General features: G+C 34.9%; 1 protein-coding gene across 3 annotated transcripts in view; it reads right to left on the bottom strand.

Annotated features, from left to right (window-relative positions):
• Window positions 1-21,908, bottom strand: part of ANLN (anillin, actin binding protein) — a 68,664-nt gene that overhangs the window by 4,785 nt on the left and 41,971 nt on the right. For 2 of the 3 annotated variants that reach the window (XM_079151162.1, XM_079151161.1), the window contains exons 20-23: window positions 21,688-21,800; window positions 19,658-19,711; window positions 8,688-8,774; window positions 4,126-4,233 (exon numbers count right to left, since the gene is read on the bottom strand). In XM_079151162.1, coding sequence (XP_079007288.1) covers window positions 4,126-4,233; window positions 8,688-8,774; window positions 19,658-19,711; window positions 21,688-21,800 — 362 coding nt within the window. The remainder of the gene's footprint in view (window positions 1-4,125; window positions 4,234-8,687; window positions 8,775-19,657; window positions 19,712-21,687; window positions 21,801-21,908) is intronic. The other variant, XM_079151163.1, reaches the window with a different exon arrangement.

The raw sequence follows: 21,908 nt of genomic DNA, 5'->3' as shown, positions 1-21,908 counted from the left end.
TCTAATTTAGCTTGATTTGAACATTGCACAGTGTATACATATATTGAAAACATTACATTGTACCCCATTAAATAGACTCAGTCATTACTTGTCACTTAAAATTAAAAACTTCTTTAAAAAGAGTTAAGATTTATTTACACTGGGGATGAAGGAACATATTCAATATTTATTATTGTTTCTTGCTGCTCATAAACATGGAAACCAAAAATACCAACTGTTGGCTGTTACTAACTATTCTATGAACCTAAAATAAACAAAACTACTATTATGGAAATCTTCAAACAGAAAATATAAAGAACAGTATATAATTCCCTACCTCAACCAGCTTCAACAATTAAATACATATATTCAACTCCCTTTTGCCTATACCTCACCCTTTTCACCCCTTTCAATAAAAGGAAGCTTAGACATCTTGCTTTATGAGTAAATATTTTTTAGTATCTCTAAAAGATAAGGCCAAGCAATTGGAAGGTAAGTCATTTCCATGCTATGTGAACTAAATGGAGATAAAAATTCATAAGACCAAATCGTCCCCAAAATGGGAAACCAATAAAACTGTCAAATCTCTTAGTAATTTTAAGAATTAAAATAAAACATAAGATTTCAAAACCACAGATGGGCTAAGTTTGCATAGAACAGTAAAATCCTCTGTTGATTAGTCCCAAAAGTATAAAATGGTCTAAGACTGGCTGGCAATTAGATAACAGCTATCAAAAAGCATTACAAGTAAGCATATTCTGAATTACAATTCTACTTAAAAGAAATTTGTACTAAGCAAATATATAAGAAAACAAAGATGTTTATGCATATGTAGCCACTATTTTTTCACAACAGAAAAAAAAATTCAAAACAAATTAATAGATAGTAATGGAGGCCATACATTGGTAGTAAATTGTGATGCAATGTTTCCAGAAAATATGGAAAACTAAATAGTATGAAAATCCTCCTGTTGTATAATCCCTCAAAAATTCTAGATAACTGAACTTAAAAGAATAAAAGAAATCATCAAAAGCCAAAATCAATGAGGAGGAGAGAGTGCTGAATAGTAAGCTAGCCTGAAACCCTGGTTACCCTTGGGGCACTTGCCAATGTAGGAACCTATAGCCTCACACAGATGAAATGATTTAATATGAAGCCTGGTACTTGCTTTAAAATACCTCAACAAAACAAGAAAAAATAATAAGTATGTTTTGGAGACAAAAATTAAACTTGAAAATTAATACTTACCAAAGCTAAGAGTACATTATATTGTTTTGTATATATGAATATTTTAATTTTAGAAAGCAAAATATATACATTTTCGTGTGTGTGCATGTGCAAGAGAGAGATAGAGAAAAGCAAGCGTTAAAAAGAGTAATACAATGTTGAATAAGAATAAATTAGGAGCCAGGTGCAGTGGCACATGCCTGTAATCCCAGTGACTCAGGAGTCTGAGGCAGGAGGATCACAAATCCAACGTCAGTCTCAGCAAAAGTAAGGGATTAAGCAACTCAGCGAGACCCTGTCTCTAAATAAAATACAAAATAGGGCTGGGGATGTGACTCAGTGGTTGAGTGTCCCTGAGTTCAATCCCCAACACACACACACATACAAAAAGAATAAATTAGGAGACTTGCCTAAACAGGTACTAAGATTTATTTTAAAAACATAGTTATTGTGATTGGGATAGAGAAAAAACAGAGAAAAGGAAATCGAATAGAAAGGCTAAAACATAAACCTACCCATAATTATATCTTAGATATATACATAAATATATTTAATACTTGCCAGAAATAGCACTGTGAATCAGTGGGAAAAGGACTGACCATTCAATAATGCTGGCAAAATTTGTTATCCAGGCCCTCCTCCACAAAAATCAATTCTAGATAAATTAAGTGGGTAGTATAAAACTTTGTAGAAGGCAATATAAGAGAAATTTTTTTGATTATAGGGAAAGAATGATTTTTTTAAGACTCAAAAAACCATAAAGACCTGGGGATATAGCTCAATGGGAGAGTGCTTGCTGACCATGCACAAGGCCCTGGGTTCAACTCCGCTGCCACAAAAACAAACAACACAATAGGTTAACGGATTTTATTTCCTTAACATCAAAAACTTTGGTAAGTAATAAAACCCTGTAATGATAAAAGATATGCCAAGCCAAAGACTAAAGAAATATAATTACAATTTATAAAAAAAAGATGGAAATGGCTAAAATATATAGAAAAATCAAATGAAAGAAGAGAAAATGGCCACACAAATAAGAAAAGATGCTTCCTCTAGTAATCAAGGATATATAAAATAACAGATAATACTTTGCAGCTGTCATACTCACAAAAGTTTAAAAGGCTGACATATCAAGTGTCAGCAAGTATAGGAAAACATATACATCTTGGTGGGAACAGAAAATTGTACAACCACTTTCAAGAATCATTTGATGAAATAGCTGAATATATGAAAAATCCTATAACCCAGAACTCTTATCCATGTATTTAAGAAGCACCAATACTACTTGTAATAGCAATGATGTGAAAATTATCTAAGTATTTCTAAGTAGGAGAATGAATAAAGTATGATGTGGTCTTACAATGGAATACTATACTGCAGATAAAAAGAAACTAGACCTACACATATCTACCTAGACTAACTTTACATAACATATTGACCTCAAAAAGCAAGTTGTAGACTATTTACAGCATATTATTTGTATAATGTTTAAAAATATGCAATTGCAATAACATGTTACATATATATGACAAAGAAATACATAGGAACACAAAGCAATTTTAGCATAGGGTTATCTCTATGGTGGTGAACTACATACAGTGCTTCAACTGGACTGATAACTGAAGTTGACTGAAATAATGGCTTTTATGCCTTTTTTAATATCTTAAACATTTCACAATATATTCTTAAAATACTAATAATTTTAATGACCAAAATGTAATACTATTTAATAATTACTAAACACAACATTATGGATGTGTCTTTGTTGATGTGGAAAGATGTCAACGCATATAATCAAATAAAAAGTGTTGCTTTGGGCTGGAGGTGTGGCTCAGTGTACATGGTTGCCTAGTATACTCAGGCCCTGGGTTCATTCCCCAGTGCAGGAGGAAAAAAAAAAGAAAGAAAAAAAGGGCTGTTTTTTGTTTCAAAAAAATCCATAAATGAAAATATAATTATTATTATGTATTAGATATTTTAAGGTTAGAAGGATATACAACCAAAATAGAAATAATAATTATCTATTATGGATAGTTTTCCTTAATTCAGCTTATTTCTGTTTTCTAGTCAGGGATAATAAATAATATACTTCAGCAATATCATTAAGTTCTCTTAAAATGAGATACAATTTGTCAAACAAAACCTTATTATTAAGTTTTACAAACAATACCAAAATACTGTATTTCTTTTTCTTTCTTTCTTTCTTTTTTTTTTTTTTTTGATTCATTGTAGGGTACAACTTTTCATTTCTCTCATTGTACACGAAGTAGAGTCACACCATTTGTGTAATCATACACGTTCATAGGGTAATGATGTTTGTCTCATTCCATTATCTTTTCTTCCCCCCGCCCCCTTCCCACCCCACATTTCCCTCTACATAATCCATCCTTCCTCCATTCTTCCCTTACCCCCTCCCCCAATCCCCATTATGTATCATCATCCACTTATCAGAGAAAACACTCAGACTTGGTTTTTTTGGGATTGGCTTATCTCACTTAGCATAATATTCTCCAACTCCATCCATTTACCTGCAAATGCCATGATTTTATTATTCTTTATGGCTGAATAATATTCCATTGTTCATATATACCATTGTATTTCTATAGCTGATTTTCTATTACTGGTTTGTCCCAGGCAAAATATAAAAAAGAATTAAACATATTTCCAACTGAAAATGTCAACAAAAGTATTGTGAAACATTCCAAGAGAAAAGAAGGAAAACTTATGATCAAATCATAAGCAATGGACAGGATATAAACTCTTCACACAGAGAGGACTGCAGCAAGAACATTTTATTGGCTTGTAAGTACATGCAAGGGAGCAACTCGGTAGGTGAGGGAACAGAGGGAACACCTGCAAGAAACACCACATGGAAACCAATCAGAGCTTTTCACCACTGATCAGTACTACGTAAATTACCTTTCGCCTCTCATCATCAGGGTAAGTCCAATAAGAGATACAGTTGCCAGAAAGAACACACCATCTTCGATGCCAGGCACCAAAACCACTAACGTCTTCGAATATGGTCTGGAAAAGTCAATTGAAATGCTGACTTGAGAAACTGGAGGAAAATGACCAAACTCTGAAATGCCAGTTCTGTATCTTCAACTTCATGTTGTCACATTTCATGTCAAAATCTATTTGTATTATTTTTATCATATCTTTTTACTTTGTAATGAAAATTGCAGATTGTTCACATCAGAAGATAACAAATATCACTTAAAAGCATTTAATGACACCTAGATGTTAACCTCAAATAAACATTTCTACATAACTTCAGAGTTTTCACAAGCATGATATCCCTCATCAAATGTTCCTTAAACAAAAGAGAAGTGCAAGTGTTGAAAAGTATAATGAAATGAGAAAATGATGTCTTCTACATTAAAAAACTAGTGATAGGATACTAAGTTAAACCTATCTCCATATGGAAGACTGGCATTTTATTCCTATTTACAACAGATTTTCTAAAAGGATTAGAAAAGTTGACTCATGATCACAGGCCTCGATGGGTCACTGTGATAAACATCATGACACTTAAATCCACTGCCTGGCCATGAGGTGCACTTGGAAGTGGCGTCTCCCTGCAGTCAGGCGTTTCGGGAATGCAGGTGGCATCATAAGGATAGGTTGAAGAGTAGTGCTGGTTACAGACCAAACTGCTAAACAGGTAATGAGCAAGTACGTCCACTTAAATAATATAAGTAGAAGTTGGGAGGCTTTTCCTCTGCTATTTTTCAGTTGTAGTTAACAGAGCCCTAATTTATATAAACTTCTCACTTTAAATTTTAAAAATCCTTTAGGAACTTTTACATTAAAAAAAAAAAGGCAAGAAAAAGATGTAACAATGCTGAAGATCATGGGTTGGCAAAATTTTTCCTTGAAGGGTCAGAGAATGAATATTTCAGTTCATCTAGTCTATGTCACAAACATTAAGCTTTCCTGTTGTAGCACAACACTAAGTATAAACAGACTAAGTATAAACAGATTAGCCCATATCCATAAAACTATAAAAATAAGGGGCAGGTCCTACTACGCTGTCCCCCAATGCAGATAATCCAAAGGCATCTTTGTGTTTGATTTCAGAAGGCATCAAGGTTTCTACATCTTTAAGTCACAACTTTACCTTTCTGATTGTTGGGTAGCTGAAAAAACAACAGTATTATTTGATTCTTGCCGTGAGGCACACTATTCCAAGAACATGTTTGTACATTAACTCGACGAATCCTTATACAAACCCTGCAATACTCTCAAATTTACTGATTTATGTGAATTTGGCAAAGGCAGCTTGTATGAGATGTTTCCATGATAGATAGAAACCTCAAATGTATGAGGTCCAGTCATATTCCTCTTGTCCTACCTTTGTTCTGCCCCCTAGCTCATGCTTTTTCCCAACACATGCTTCCTCTGAACAACACCGCTCATAGTTAAGGAAGAAAAAATCTTGTTATTTTATTTCCATCCCAAGCACAAGTTAATACAGGTGACTCACAAGCTCCCTCCTGTGTCTATGTGCACTTTTACATCATGAAGGTAATAGACAAGGGAAGTGCTGGTGAAGAACAGGCCAGTTATTATCATATCCTACTATGATTAGAGACGAATAAGACAGGCTTTTCATCTTTATAGCTGAGGAAATGAGGGTTGGAAAAAATTAAGTGACAACACACAATCACAAGGCAAAACTGGTGGCACCTTCTAGCTGCCTATCCAAAATGCCTTTCTGGTGTCATCAGTCAAGGCTAGGCTGGACCCACACTGATTCAGAGCCAGGTACCAGTGTCTCTAGTTATAGGATTCCTCCCAGTTAACTGTGGCACAGCAGGAAAGGAAACTGAACCAAATAGCTTTCATTTCAGTTACAATCTCTAATTTTTATAAAAGGTAGGAGTGATTAAAATGTACTGTTTAGGCAGGGGACAGAGTTATATGAGGGAGTTCTGAGCTCTTCCTTCATTTCTGTGACTGTGGGTATAATAAGAATGGCTTTAAGATTCAAGACTAGTTAAGAGCATAGCTCAAAAATTAAATAGGTCACACATTATATGCAAATGAACTGGCTACTAGAATAAAACCTATCAGTTGTTAAGGGTGTCTACAATAAAATGTAAAAATATTTACGTTAAAAGGTCAGTAGGTAAACATGGCTTTAAAATCAGAAATTTATTTTAAAATGCTTTTCAAGACTATCTAGTGCCACCTACTGAATTTATTACTGAAGAAGCTAGCAAGGAAGGAAAAACTGCATGATATCTGTAGGAAGTGTTATTTATGAAGTCTGATTTACCTAGGCCATGTGAGCTTTTTTTTTTTAATAGTCTAGCTCTTCTTTCTGAACCTTTCAATAGTAATTGCAAAACGATTTATAACATCCCTCATATCATTCAAGTTCTGTGTCACAGAGAAAACCAATTAGATTTTTACCACAAACACAATTTTCTATGTATTCCACACACATACTATTCTCTGATGACAGAAAAAGTATAATTCTGTACAGACTGATCCCAGGAATTGTGGCTGGAGATCATTTCATCCCCTCTCATGACCTTGCTTCATGAATTATCCTAATTCAGGTTGCCCAAGGCTTCTATCTTTAACTTCTTTGGGTCCTGTTAGAAGTCATTCACTTATATTTAAAGCTGCTCAAGTTTCTCCCATCCTAATAAAATGTGGACCAAATCCCTCTTTCACCCTACAGACCTCTACAAATAGCACTCTCACTCTTCTTTCTTTTCCCACTTGCTACCAAACTTTGTTTCCAAGAGCTGCTCCCGCTCTCCCTCCTCACCTCCCACCAGCTCCAGAACCACTTGTGATCTAGCTTGTCTTGCCAAGGCTGAAATGACCACCTTGAGTCCAGCAGTCATGACGGGTTCTTCTCTAACTTGGCCACTACCTCCTTCAACCCCTCTCTTCCCTCCCCTTGGCAACCAAGACATTAAATTCTCCATTTCCTACCCTGTGGTCTCCAGCCTGTCCTTTAAATGTCAGTGCTCCCCCTGGTCTGCTTCTCTCACTGACCCTGGGTTTCCGTTACTACACTGCAGACATTCAAACCTCTATCTCCACTACAACATATACCCAGAGTTCCAAACCCTGATCTCTGAAAACACATCTCTAATCATCTAAAACTCAAATAGTTTAAAACCCAGCTCATTAAAAACTTACCACTGCAAGCAAGAATTGACTGGGAACAGGCATGAAGGAACTTTCTGGGATAAAAGTCTAAATCTTAATAGAAATTTGGATTACACGGGATCTATGTATTTGTCAAAGCTCAGGGAAAATACAATTAAGTTTTAGGGTAAAGTCCTTAATGTCTACAATATACTTTGAAATTCTTCCAAAAATGACAGAGGATGGCTGGACAGGAGATATGTGATAAAATAAGGATAGTAAAGAATGTTACAGGTTTAAGATAAAATCTAAAGAGTGGGTAGATGGATGTTCATTGTAAAATTCTATCCATATTGCTATTTGTTTGCCATTTCTCAAATAAAATGTTGGGGGAGAATATATCACCTCCCACCCCAAATGTGGGAAGAAGGGACATACTTGGCTCTTCCGGAAGGGTCCTTTACCTCAGCAGTAGCCCTGCCACCCCAGATGTGCAAAGCAGGGAGCACCATTTTTGACTTGTGCTTTCCCACTCCCTAGAGCCAAATCACTCGTGTCTGCCTGCTTCCTTCTTCCCGTCTGCCTGATGGGCCATTCCCTGCATCCTACCTGTGGTTCCCATCATCTCTCACATATAGTACCTATATCCTAACTGGGCTTTCTCAAATCATGTTCCACATGTCCTGTCAAAATGATTTTTCTAAACCCCAAATTTAGTGTTTTCCTCTGTTTAAAATCCTTTACAATGACCCACTTGCTTCAGAATAAAGCCCAAAACCTTTAAAACGACCTTTAACACTTTGTCCATTTCCTCTAACCATACTTTGCTTCCTAGTCACTCTCCTCCCTCCACCACTCCCCTTAACTCAAATGCAGAGTTCTAGCTATCCTGAAATACCTGTAATTGCCCAAGTGTATCATGCTTCTTTTCTGCAGGTGGGGCTAAGAGAGGAAAGGCCCTCCAGGTCACTGTACCTGCTCCCCTTATATGGAAAACTTCTCTCTTTCCCCTAACTTATTCAGTGAGTAGTTTAGAAGTTACTTCTTCCAGTAGCTTCCTTCAACCCTCTCCACCACAGGACAGGTATTTTGCCAGCTCACACACACACACACCCTGTGCTTTCTCCTACTGTAGTAGTATATTATACTTCTCTGTTCACTTGTATTTCCTGCTAGTGAACTAAAAGCTCCTTAGTAGAGTGATTGCTTTTTATGGCCTATTGTATTCTAGCTCAGTGATTGGCATATAGAGGATATGCAACAAATCTTTATTGAACCAATTTATCACTTAATCATTCCTATGGGTAACCAAGTCTGTGTTTTATAAAATGGAAAAAGGAAAATAAAGATTAAGTGATAGTACTTACTAGAAAACCTTTTTCTTCGACACTTGAATTCACTTGACAGTTTATTTTTAAATAAATATGGCCCTCCAAAGGAGACAAAAAGGGTACCTGTGAATAAAAAGGAAAAATTATTTGCAAAGTAGTTTCAAAGATGATTTTTCTTGATAAAAACATGTATAAATAATGAACAAAGAATATTATGTATAGAAAATACATCATTTTCTAAAGGTAAAAGACACAGTTAAAAATCCACTGATTCCTTAGCAACAAATGCTTTTAAAGAACAAATTAATTCACTGTACAGCTTGACAAAAACAAAAACCCTAATTAATGTGAAAAATAAAACATATTTAAGAATAGACTATGTATTTACCCATTCTCCATCAACTGAATATACTCAACAGGAGACCAACTGCTTAAATTCATATAATACCTATCACTCACCAATAAAGAAGAATGAATTGCAGAAATGGGAAAACCAATCCTCAGACCCATATGAAACTGCAAAAGATCCCCCAAACCAAAACAAAGATGAAGAAATTATATTTCCCCATTTAAAAAATTAATTCACCAGGTGCAGTGGTGCATGCACATAACCCCAACAGCTTGGGAGGCTTAGCTTGGGAGGCTAAGGTAGGAGGATCACAAGTTCAAAGCCAGTGTCAGCAATTTACTGAGGCCCTAAACAACGTAGTGAGACCCTGTCTCAAAATGAAAAATAAAAAGGTCTGGGATGTGGCTCAGTGGTTAAGTGTCCTTGGGTTCAATCTCTCATAACAAATAAATAAATGAATAAATACAATTTTAAAAATAAAAAAGTAATTCAAAGCTCTGGTCATCAAAACAGCCTGGCACAAGTGTAGATATATAAACAAAGGGAGAATAATTGAGAGCCCCAAGAAATAAACTCATATATCTATGGCCAACTAATTTTTGACAAGGATGCCAAGACCATTCAAAGACATAAAGCAGTCTTCAACAAATGGGGTTGAAAAGACTAGGAAGTCATATGCAAAGAGGCTGGACTTGTACCTCATACCATATACGAAAATTAACTCAAAGTGGATAATGATTAAATATGACAGCAAACACCATAAACCTGACAGAAGAAAACACGAAGGTAAAATTTCATGATCAAGGATTTGGCAATGTGTTCTCAGATATGATACCAAAAGTATAAACAACATAAGAAAAAAATAAAATAGATTTCATCAAAATTAAAAATCCTTTCAGTATGGAGGTTTCTCAAAAGTTGAAAACAGAACTACCATGACTCTGCAATTCTGCTTCTAGTATTTGTCCAAAATAACTGAAGTCAGGTTCTCAAAGTGATATCTGCATTCCCATCTTCATTGCAGCACAGATCACAATAGCTAAGGGGTAGCAATAACCTAAATGTCCATCAATAGAACAGATTAAGAAAATGTGATATGCAATGGTCTAGTGTTTAGAAACCAAAGAACTCAAAAACAAAACAATAAAAGGACAACCCAAACAAACAATCCAATTAAACATGTGGCAAACAACCCAATTAAACATTTGAATAGGCATTTCTTCAAAGAAGATATATATCTACTGGGTGTGGTGGTACACCTATAATCAAATCAGCTCAGGAGGTTGATGCAAGAGGATCGAGAGTTCAAAGACAGCTTCAGTAACTTAGCAAGGCACTAAGTAACTCAGTGAGACACTGTCTCTAATAAAATCTATTCTAAAAAGGACTGGAGATGTGGCTCAGTGGTTAAGCACCCCTGGGTTCAATGTCCAATAAAAAAAAAAATAGGTATATCTGTATATCAAAGAATATATCCATGTGTATCTTCCAACAAACACATGAAAAGATGCTCAACATCAACAATACTTGGGGAAATACAAATCAAACCCACAATAGGGCAACACGTCATAACCTCAAAGCTGGTTAAAATTTTGAAAAGAGAAAATTACAAGCATTGGCAATGCTATAGAGAATGCGGAACATAGATTACTGGTGGGAATATCAAACAGAGTAGGTGCTGTGAAAAATAGATTGGTGGTTTTTAAAATCAGAACTATTCACATGACTGTACAATCAAGCTCCTTAGGCACAAACCCAAAAGAACTGAAAACAGGCACTCAATTACATGTACACCCATGTTGACAGCAGCACTTTTCACAATAGACAAAAGGTGAGAATAATTCAAATATGCACCAACAGAATCTGGCATATACATGTAAAAGCCTATTGTTCCATCATAAAAAAAAAAAAATGAAGCACTCATAGGTATACTTCACAGATTACCTCTAAAACATTACACTAAAGGGAAGAAACCAGGTACCAAAGGTCACATGTTGTATGATTCTGTCTGTATAAAGTACCCAGACTAAATATATCTATAGAAACAATGTATACTGGGTAGCTGCCAGGGGCTGTGAGTGCGTAATAGGCAGAAACTGCCTAATGAGTAAAAGGTTTTACTCTTAGAGAATGGAAATGTCGTAAACTAAACAGAGGCAGTGTTTGCACAACATTTTGAATATACTAAATGCCACTGAATTGTTCATTTTTAAATTGCTACATGAATTTTATCAAAAAAATTTAAGCAATGAACTATTATTATTTATAGCATAAATAAATCTCAAAAACATGTCCAGCAAGAAGTTAGACTCAACAGTACATGCTGATCCAATTTAAATGAAGTTCAAGAACAAGCAAAATCAATTTATGGTGATAGAAATGAGAACAGTAGCTGTCTATGTGGGGTGGGAATTACTAAAAGGGAGTGGTGGAAAGGTTCTCTATCCCTTGATGTTGCTTATATCCCTTATATGTTGCAATATCCCTTGATGTTGGTGTATGTATTTATCAAAACTCAAAATTCACTGAATTCTACACTTAAGTTCTCTTTATTTAACTGAATGTAATTTTTTAGAACTGTGTTTTAGTACACAATAAACTGAACGGAGCATGACCACAATCATAATGATGTTTCCATCACCCCAAAAAGTTTCCTCCCATAATCCTGCTTCCTCCTGTGACCTTCTCCAAAAATCACTAGTACACTTTCCGTTGCTGCAGATAAGTTTTCAGATACCATTTTTGCCACAATAAAAACAAGGTTTTTGTGGGGTTATTTTATAGTGCTGGGGATCAAATCCAGGAGCTTATATATGATAGGCAAACATTCTACCACTGAGCTATACTCCAGCTCGAGTTGTTGTTGTTGTTTTTTGTTTTTCGTTTTTTTGTTTTTTTAAGGAAAGGAACCTGAACATGTAAGAAAATACTCCTAGCAACTTAACAATGGTTCATCTTACAAGTTTTTGCCTTACGGTTGTATAAAAGCAATACCCATTCAGTAGAAGCCATACTTTGATTTTAAATTCTGATCTTTTCCCAGGCTAGTGATACGTGGCACAACACTCTCAATACTATCTGGATGCTGGGCAACATAACAGCCCTGGATCCCAGTCAGTCACACAATCAGGAGGGGTACCAACTGTTACTCTACCATGCACAATGTCACCAGCACAACTTTTATACAGGTGTACAATAAATTATATAATACTCAGTACTTTATTGTAAAACAGGCTTTGCGCTAGATGATTTTGCCCCAACTACAGGCTAATGTATATGTGTTTTGAGAGTGTTTAAGGTAGGTCAGGCTAAGGAAGATGTCTGGAAGGATGAATATATTAAATGCATTTTTAACTTAATATTATCAGCTTATGATGGATTTATTACAACATAACCTCATTTGGTAAGTCAAGGAGCATCTCTGTGTATGGATAATCCATACACACAAAAATTTATCTCAGCAATAAATATTTTGTAGGTTATGCATTTATTAAAAAAAAGAAAGTTGCTCTATAATATACATAATATAGAATTAATGCCTTTCATGGTGATAACTTCACTCAAGGTTTGTGGACATTTTACTTGCAGGAAGATTTCCAAAATTAATGATTCCAAACCCAGTGCAAGTCTGCATTACAGAGGGTAGGAAGATGCTAACTTAAGCTGGGTGCAGTAACATACAACTATAATACCAGCCGTTTGAGAGGCTGAGGCAGGAAGACTGAGTCTGAGGCTAGCTTCAGCCTCAGCAACATAGTGAGACCCTATCTCAAAATAAAAAACCAAATAGGCTGGGGCTATAGATCAGTGGTAAATCTCCCCTGGGTTCAATCCACAGTAGGACAAAAAGTTTTTTTAAAAATGCTAATTTAGACCTACCAGTGAAGGCCAATGTTGAAATATATCTGAAGAACTGTTTAAGTTCAATATGAAGATGATTTGGATTGGCCTACATTAAGACCTGATCCCATTACTGTCGTCATGTGGTGAATCTCAACATTGGCTGATTGCTAGCAATGGATATGCACAGTTGAAACAACTCCTAAATTCTATACGCTAAATTTATCTCACTGTGCACCATAACAGGGATACACAAAAAAGGAGTTCTAGGTACTCAGAGTTCCACTTCCAATTAGTATGTGAAGTTCATTAAAAAAAAAAAAAAAAAAAAACCACCATTTCTACTCTAACAATACAAACCCATGGACAAACTTTAAAGACCTAATTTTCCTTAAAGATATCAAAGAGCTATGGAAGCAAACAGTCATATTCCAGTAAGAAATGCCCTTCCTAGGTAAGCCAAAACAGGGAATGGTTCAATTTGTAGGAAAAAGGAGAAAATAGGCTGAATGTGGACCATAGGGCAGTTGATATGTCAAGGAGCACAGAGGCTAAGCTGGCCCTCCCTATATTCCAATTCTTTCCCACAGGGCTTTTGTTGAGTAAGTGACAGCTGAAGAAAGGCTTAGAAAGCAAAGAAATCCTATAGATTTGTTAATACTTAGACCTCATAGTTTTGTTCAAAGATGAGGTCTGGTCTCATTCTCAAGGCATTTGAAACAAAAAATTGAACCCAAATTAACCAAAGCCAAAGTTCAGTTTCTGATTACATCAGAAGAATCAGCTCCTAATCCAAACTCTCTGGGAGATAAAAGAACAAGTTATTATCTAGTTCAGTCTCTATTTTTTTTTTTTATTATAGACCAAAGATTAGATTTGGTTTATAATAAAAGTAAATACAAGACATGTGAAAAGCAGGAAAATATGTCCTTTACCAAGAGGAAAAAAAAATTAATAGTAGATCTAGATTCACAGATGATCTAAATTTTAGAATCAGAATACAAGGGCAACTCAGCGAGACCCTATCTTCTGGGGCTGGGGATGTGGCTCAGTGATAAAATGCTCCAGAAAATGTTCAATTTCTGGTAGCAAAAAAAAAAAAAAAAGGTTTGATGGGACTTATAATGAAGAAGTAAAATATAATGGATGGGCAAATAGTATAATGGGATTATAGTATTATAAGGTTCTGTTGTAAGGCACATGATGTGGTATAACATTTCAAGGCAAACTTTAATAGATTAAGGATGCATACTGTAATTTTTAGCAACTATTAAAAAAAAAAAAAAAAAAAAAAAAAAAAGGAAGTATACCTAAAATGCAGAGGAGATAAAAAGGGTCACCAAAATAGTTAATCCTGAAGAAAGCAAGAAAGGAAAAACAAAGAAGCAAAAACAGATGAAACAAATAGAAAACTAACAAGAAGACTATCAGCAAACTTTTTCCGTAAAGGACCAATTACCATTTTAGGCTTTGTAGACCATATGGCCTCTGTCACTAACTTACAACTCTGCCATTAGAGCATGAAGGCAGCCATAGACAATATAAAAACAAATGGGTATAGCTGTTATCTCAAATAGTTTAGTCACTTAAACAGACTGATGAACTTTAATAATAATAGATCAATATTGGTTCATTTATTGTGACAAATGTAATAATGTTTTTTTTTTTTTACACAACAAAAAGTAGGCTACAAGCTAGATTTAGTCTATGAGCTATAATTTGCACCCCCCTTGGTAGTCTAAATCCAACCACACTAGCATGACATTAAATGTAAATGGACTAAACACTCCAGTGAAAAGACAAAACATTTTCAGACTAAATAAAATAAGACCATAAGACATTTACAAAACATAAATCTGAAATATATAGACAAAAAGAGGATAAGACTAAAGGATGAAAAAAAAAAATACACACTAATCATAAAAAAACTGTTTTGACAATATCAACAATGTAGACTTTCAAATAAAGGTCATCAGAGATGGTGTGGGCAATTCATCAGTATGATACAAAAATTCTAAATGTTTATGCATGTAACTCTAAAATATATAAAGCAAAAGTTGACCACAAAGGGCTGGGTGTGTACCTAGCATGCTTGAGGCTCTGAGTCTGATCCCCAGCACAACTCCCTACCACCCAAAACTGACAAAACTAAAATTAAGTGTCTAAATATAGACTATGCCACTCTTACTAGTTAAAAATTTGTGGAACTGATATTTTCTTTTAGCATGAAAATACTCATAAGAAACATTTTTAAATAAACCTTTATCAACAGATTAATATTTAGTAAAGACACCTCATGTTAAAAGTATTTTTAAATTATAGAAAATGTTGGGGCTGGGGAGATAGCTCAGTCGGTAGAGTTCTTGCCTTATAAGCACAAGGCCCTGGGTTCGATCCCCAGCACCAAAAAAATAATAATAATAATAAAAATAAAATAAAATAAAATAAAAAATGTTTAAACATATGTGACAAGATCCAAAATGGCGGACTAGAGGGAAGCTGCATTCCTTGTTGCTCCATAACTCCAGTTTCAAGCAGAGGATATCTGTTTCTTGGTGAGGCAGTTTTTGCTGCTTATCAATCCCCTGTTGTTTACCTCATTTGTCTGCTGTGATCACCTGCAGTCTGCCAGCATATCAATGCCTTTTTTGAGTGCAGATTGCTCACCTTCAGGCTATCATCTGCCATTTGCCTGCCTCTCGCCTGTCCATCACCTGCCTTACACCTATCATCACCCAATGCAAGAGGTTCACCTCCCAATCGTCCAACAACAGTCAGTAAACTGATCGCCAACTGCCAGTAGAGCACCAGCTGCCTACTATTGCCTGGAAGTTCACTGTTACAGTACCTGCAGGTTTGATTATACGTGGCTGCCACCATTTTGAGACAACAGCCAGGCCCCACAGGACCTCTGGCCAGACTGACTGAGCCCCATCTCCAGAATCCCTCAGCCCGACCGATCACTCCCTGCCTCTGGGGCCCTCACATCGACTGACTGCTCCCTGCCGCCAGGACCCCCAGACCAACTGACTGCGCCCTATCACTGGGATCCCAGACCAACTGATTGCACCCGGCCTCCAGGATCCCGCAACCACACCAAACATACCCCACCTCCAGGACCCGACTGACCAAAAGCACCTTGCCTCCAGGACCTCCAGCTGACCACATCCACAACCCTGAGCTGTAGCTCCCCATCTGCCAACACATTTGGAAGCCAGAGCAGCTATCTTGGATAATCCTGGAAGCCGTAGCTCCCATCTTTAGGTGGGGCAAATCCCATCCTGAGATGCCTGCTGGAGGCTTGAAGCTCATTGTCAGGTACTTCTCATGCACCAGGCTACTGAACTCTGGAAGGTTTCATTACTATATGACTGTTATACTGTAGATTTTTTTTTTTCTCCTTATTGAAAAATTTTAAGTTTTTATTTCTTTACTTTTCTTGCTCTCTTTTCCTTTTGTTTACCTGTTCCCTCAGAGTCTCTTTCTCCCTTTTTTGCATGCTAACATCCAATTTCTTTTGATTACACTCTCACCCTTTCTATTATCTAGAACTTCTATATATTCTTTTCTTATCCCATTAACAGCTACATTCTACATCCCTCTGCATCCTCTTTGCCCTCCATTAGAAACTGTAGACCTTAATGCAAATCTGTTTGTTTTACTGAAGATAATATTTGAACTCATTCTGTTTATTATGACAATATTATTATTGTCCTCATAGGGGCTATTTGGTCTAGGAATGCACAGTGTCTGAATTGGGCACTGCTAATATTGATCTCCCCTTAAAGAAAGGATTTTGGAAACCTATAGGGCCACTATAAGCCTACAGGGGGAAATCTGCAATACCCCAGAGATCTGCACTGCTAGAGGGGAAGATACATGAAAAACATGAAAAAACAAGGGAAGAAAATGATCCAAACAAATCTAGATTCTATAGTAATAGAATCCAATGACAGTATGGTAGAAGAAATGTCAGAAAAGGATTTCAGATTATACATGATTAAGATGATTCGCGAAGCAAAGGATGAGATAAGAGAGCAAATGCAGGCAATGAATGATAATACCAATAAGCTGAAAGAGCACCTGCAGGAAGCAAAAGATCATTTCAACAAAGAGATAGAGATTCTCAAAAAAGAAAACAAATGGAAATCCTTGAAATGAAGGAAACAATAAACCAAATAAAAAACTCAATGGAAAGCATCATCAACAGACTAGACCACTTAGAAGACAGAACCTCAGACAATGAAGACAAAATATTTCATCTTGAAAATAAAGTTGCCCAAACAGAGAAGATGGTAAGAAATCATGAACAGAATCTCCAAGAACTATGGGACATCATGAAAAGACAAAATTTAAGAATTATCAGGATTGAGGAAGGCACAGAGATACAAACCAGACATGAACAACCTATTCAATGAAATAATAGTAGAAAATTTCCCAAACCTGAAGAATGAACCTCTAACTTTCTGAATTTAAAAGACATCCATATGCAGAATCAAAACATCATATTTTCAGTATACCCATTTCTTAAAACTTCTCTTTCTCTCTTCCATACTGTCAATTTTAAATTCCTTAGGCTCTTTCCTCTCAATGTAATAAAATTTCACTGGTTAGCCCAGAGAATGCTGGAGGTAAAAAGAATCTCACAAAGATGAGGAAAAAATGCACCTTCCTGCTTTATTGCTATGAAAAAGTAGCTTTATTAGAAGCTTAGCTTGATAAAAAAGCAAACTGAAAATATTCACAAAAGTGTCAGGCTTACTATACCCTGTCAAGTGTGGATACTTCTATGAAAATGTTATAACTCTTGTCTGTTTAAGCAGTCATCCACAGTTCAACTGTGATTGTTGTAAAACATAACTTATGACCAAGTTGATTGGTGTAATTAATTACATACTGGCATACTATAGAGTTAAATAGGCACTATTTTAATCACACAGGCCAACAGACATAAAACTTAACAGCTTTAGACATACAGAATGCCTAATCAACTCTACCTCCAACACCAATATTCTAATTCCAACTCGTGTTTTACTTCATAACTGTTTGCTTGAATAATATTTAAATTAACATCTCTTACTTCCTTCTAAGAAGTTCATTTAAGTCAGAAGGTAACCTTTGAATTTGTTAAGATAGAAGGATGCCTCATTTATTCGGCTCTTTTGTGATACCAGAGAAACTCAACCCCACACATGCCAGGCAAGTACTCTACCACTGAGCTACACTCCATATTTAGCTCTTCTTGAAAGTCATTTGGCAAGGTTTGAAAGTTTAATGTAAATCTTAGATTAGAAAAAAAGGATGAGCTTTGAGATGTCATTCTCCCTTTATGCATAAAAAGTATAATAAAACTATGAATGTTCTGGATCCCCTAGAGAAAAATTTTACAACTCCAGGATGTCAGGCTTTCAATCAGATATCTCTCAAATAAGATGGCAATCCATTATGGTATCTTAAATGTGTAAAGCAGACAGACTAGGTTAACCTCAATAGACATTCCTTTCTGAAGCGTATCTCAGAGATAACCCTTGTGACTCTTGGTCAAGGCACCAGTAAAACAGACAGACACCATCTTGTACTGAAAGTAGGACATGAGAGACCTGTCCTCCGAAAGTCAATTAAAACAGAATATTTATATGAGTATAAAAGGTCTTACATTTTCCCCATTAACTTACTAAGCATATAAACTTCACTATCTATTGAAATACTCTTCTATATCAACCAAAAGCTATTGGAGTAAACATTTGCTTCCCCCCATCACTCACAAAAGCACATTTAGAACAAATTTTACATTGAAATGATACTGTTTTTAACTCAGAGACTTAAGGGTAAAAGACAATCAATTAAATTTAGTGATTTGATTTCACACTCAACCATATGGTTGGCAATTTAAGTGATAATTACAAAGAGGCTATTAAGAGAATCGAAATAAATTTAATATTAATTTTAAGTATGACATTTTGAATTAAAATGGCAGCCAAAATTTTTTCAAAAAAATGGTCTAAATTTAAGATGTCAAGGAATTCTCAATTTAGAGATTAATGAAATTTCCTACATATGAAGAAACGGGCTATATGACTATAACAAATAAGAAATACAGTTCATGGAACCCAATTTTTGAATTTATCTGATTTGCAAATCTTATTTTAAGAATTTAAAACAAACAATAAAAATACTATTCAACGCTTTGTCAATTAGCATTTCTATATTCCCATAAAATATTTGCAACTCATCTTTCACAAGAATACCAAATCTTTAAAGTCTCCTAAAAAGTGCTCATATTCAAGTATAATTTTAGTGTTAAGTACTTTTTAATTTCAAAATTAAATATGCAAAGTACCATTTATAAAGCAATATACCAATTAGCCAACCAAGAACATAAAAGTTTCCTACTTTCATTTAAAACATCAACAATAGCTTTTTTTAGTACATGAGAAGTTAAAAATATTGAATAATTTTAGTTTTAAACATAGTTACTAATTTGGTAGTCTAATTGGTACTCGGAGAAAAAAAACAAAGTGAACACAGAATTTTAAAGAATTTGACAGTAGATGAAAGATATTGGGAGGGGGACCCAAATACCAAACGTGCATTAAAAAAAGAGAGAACTTTCAAAGAAAGCTTTAAAGAATTATGAGAATGGAGAAAAAGATGCCATCTGTAAGATTCCAAAGAAAGTATTATGTGCATAATGTTCTTAGTTATTCAAAATAACCAAAAAGATATCAGAGTGGTTAGTAAAACAAATACCCAAGAACCAAAAATTAAGAACTGATTTTTTAAGAGCATTAGTTTCAAGCAAAGAAAATGTGGCAACCTTTTCCTGGAACAAATAGCCCAGTAGCTCTCGCTCTTTTACATCATAATTTATCTAAAACAAACAACAAAAAAGACAAAGAGAAAAAAAAAAGACCCAGGATCATTCAATTTGTTAAACTACCTGAAATACTAAATAAAAAGTTACATAAATTTTTAGAAATTAACATGTTAAAATACATTTATTCATTAACAGTAGTTAAAATTTCAAATATACTCCAATAAAATAAAAATAAAATAAAATAAATAAAGCATCTTTGTTCATCAACTAAAAGAAATTTTTTCGAGGAATTTTAAAGTTGAGTTTTTATATGTTAACATAATATTCTACTAGGAAAGTAAGACTGCTGAGAAATAAAGTAACTCTGCTTAATGTTTTCTTTTCTTTTGTTCCCCTTGACACTGGAGATTAAAGATTGAACTCAGGGAACTTGACCAATGAGTTACATTCCCAGCCCTTTTCATTTTTTATTTTGAGACAGGATCTTCCTTAGTTACTTAGGCCCTCGTTAAGATTCTAAGATTGAGATGGACATGGTGGCACATGTCTGTAATTCCAGCAGCAGGGGAAGCTGAGGAAGGAGGATCACAAGTTCAAAGCCAGACTCAGCAACTCTGTGAGGCCCTAAACAACTCAGTGGGACCCTGTCTCTAATAAAATGTTAAAAGGGATGGAGATGTGGCTTAGTGGTTAAGTGCCCCTGGATTAAATCCCCAGTACCCCCCACCATAAAAAAAAAGATTCTAATGTTGGCCAGGAACCTGCTATCCTCTTGACTCCCAAGTCATTGGGACTAGAGGCAAGAGTTCCCAAGTCCAGCTCTTGTTCACTGTTAAAGAGTAAATAACTAGCAGGGCAAATACTAGAAAGCAGACCTTCTAATTTTTTATTATTTCTTCACCTCAATATTATTTCAGAAATCTCTTACAATAATATAAATATCAAAGTCAAATATTGCATGTACTTTCTCAAATATGTAAATTTTAAAAAGTCAATGTGAATGTAGAATAGTGATTACTGGAGTTGAAAAGAGAGGAAGGGGAGGGTAGAGCGTACCCAAGCACAATTAGAAGGAAGAAGTTCTAGTGCTCCACAGCACAAAGGGGTGACCGTAATTAATACTTGATAACCTATTATATAGTTTATGAAGAACTATAACACAGGAGCTTGAAAGCTCCAAAGAAATAAGAAAATGGAAATGCTAATTACCCTGATTTGATCAGTACACCCTATATTTATCTGTTAAAATAATCACACTGTACCCCATAAATTACATGCTAAGCAAAAATTTAAGGAATTAAAATTAAAAATATATATTTGTAAAAAAAATTATTATATAGCAGGAGCCAACCCAAACTAGAGCCAACCTCTAGTTTGCTCACTCCTTAAAACGGTCTTGTTAGCTATTCAAAAGTTTAGTTATATTACATTATGGTGAAAAAAAAAAAAAAAAACCTCAATGGTGATGTAATATAGATCTGAATTTTGAAGATTTTAATTTGGGAAGAAAGTACAGGAAAGAAGTTCGTTAGATTTAGAAGAACTTTTTATGAATATGTAACAATGAATCTCACCATTATGTATACTATAATGCACTGAAAACAAATATGAAAAAAGGACTTTCCTAAGAGATTAACCTATCTTTCCCCCATCTTGTCCAAGTTAAATTGGTAAAATATTGTTCATTTGAAATAAAGGTTCAAATAGAAAAGACATTTTTTAAACCGTAAAGTTAATGTCTAAATGTAGGAAGAAACACTTCTGCATTCAGAAAATTTTTAAAAAAGCTAGACTAGATTATTTTGAAGATCTTCCTACAATATATAAAATACAGGACAGAAATACTCCCATCATCAAAAAATGTATGACTTAGTTACACCCAAATCATAGATAAAATGTGCAATTCTTAAGAACATGTATTTTTAATCAAAGACATCAAATACTTTAAAGCATTGCGGCATTTTTATTGACTAAATTTTTCTAAAATTAATAAGAAAAACAACACATATTTACAAATAAAGTTGGATTACCTTTTCCAAAGCAAACTTATTATTTCCTACTGAGGATAATGACAGTGTATGAGATCCAACAAGAGCAAAGTTGCTGGTACGCACAGCATTGAGACCTCCTGGACTGGCCATAACTATAAAGAAGAAAAAAAGTTCCATGCAAAGTGACTTTTGTTAAGTATAAATAACAATTCCTCACCCATCCCAACAAAATGAAATTAAATTGCCACAGCGAAAACTGC

The sequence above is a fragment of the Sciurus vulgaris genome (genome assembly GCF_902686455.1).
Source record: "Sciurus vulgaris genome assembly, chromosome: 8".
Classification (NCBI taxonomy): Eukaryota; Metazoa; Chordata; class Mammalia; order Rodentia; family Sciuridae; genus Sciurus; species Sciurus vulgaris.
The sequence above is the reverse complement of the archived record's forward strand: the minus strand, read 5'-3'. Positions and strand labels throughout refer to the sequence as shown.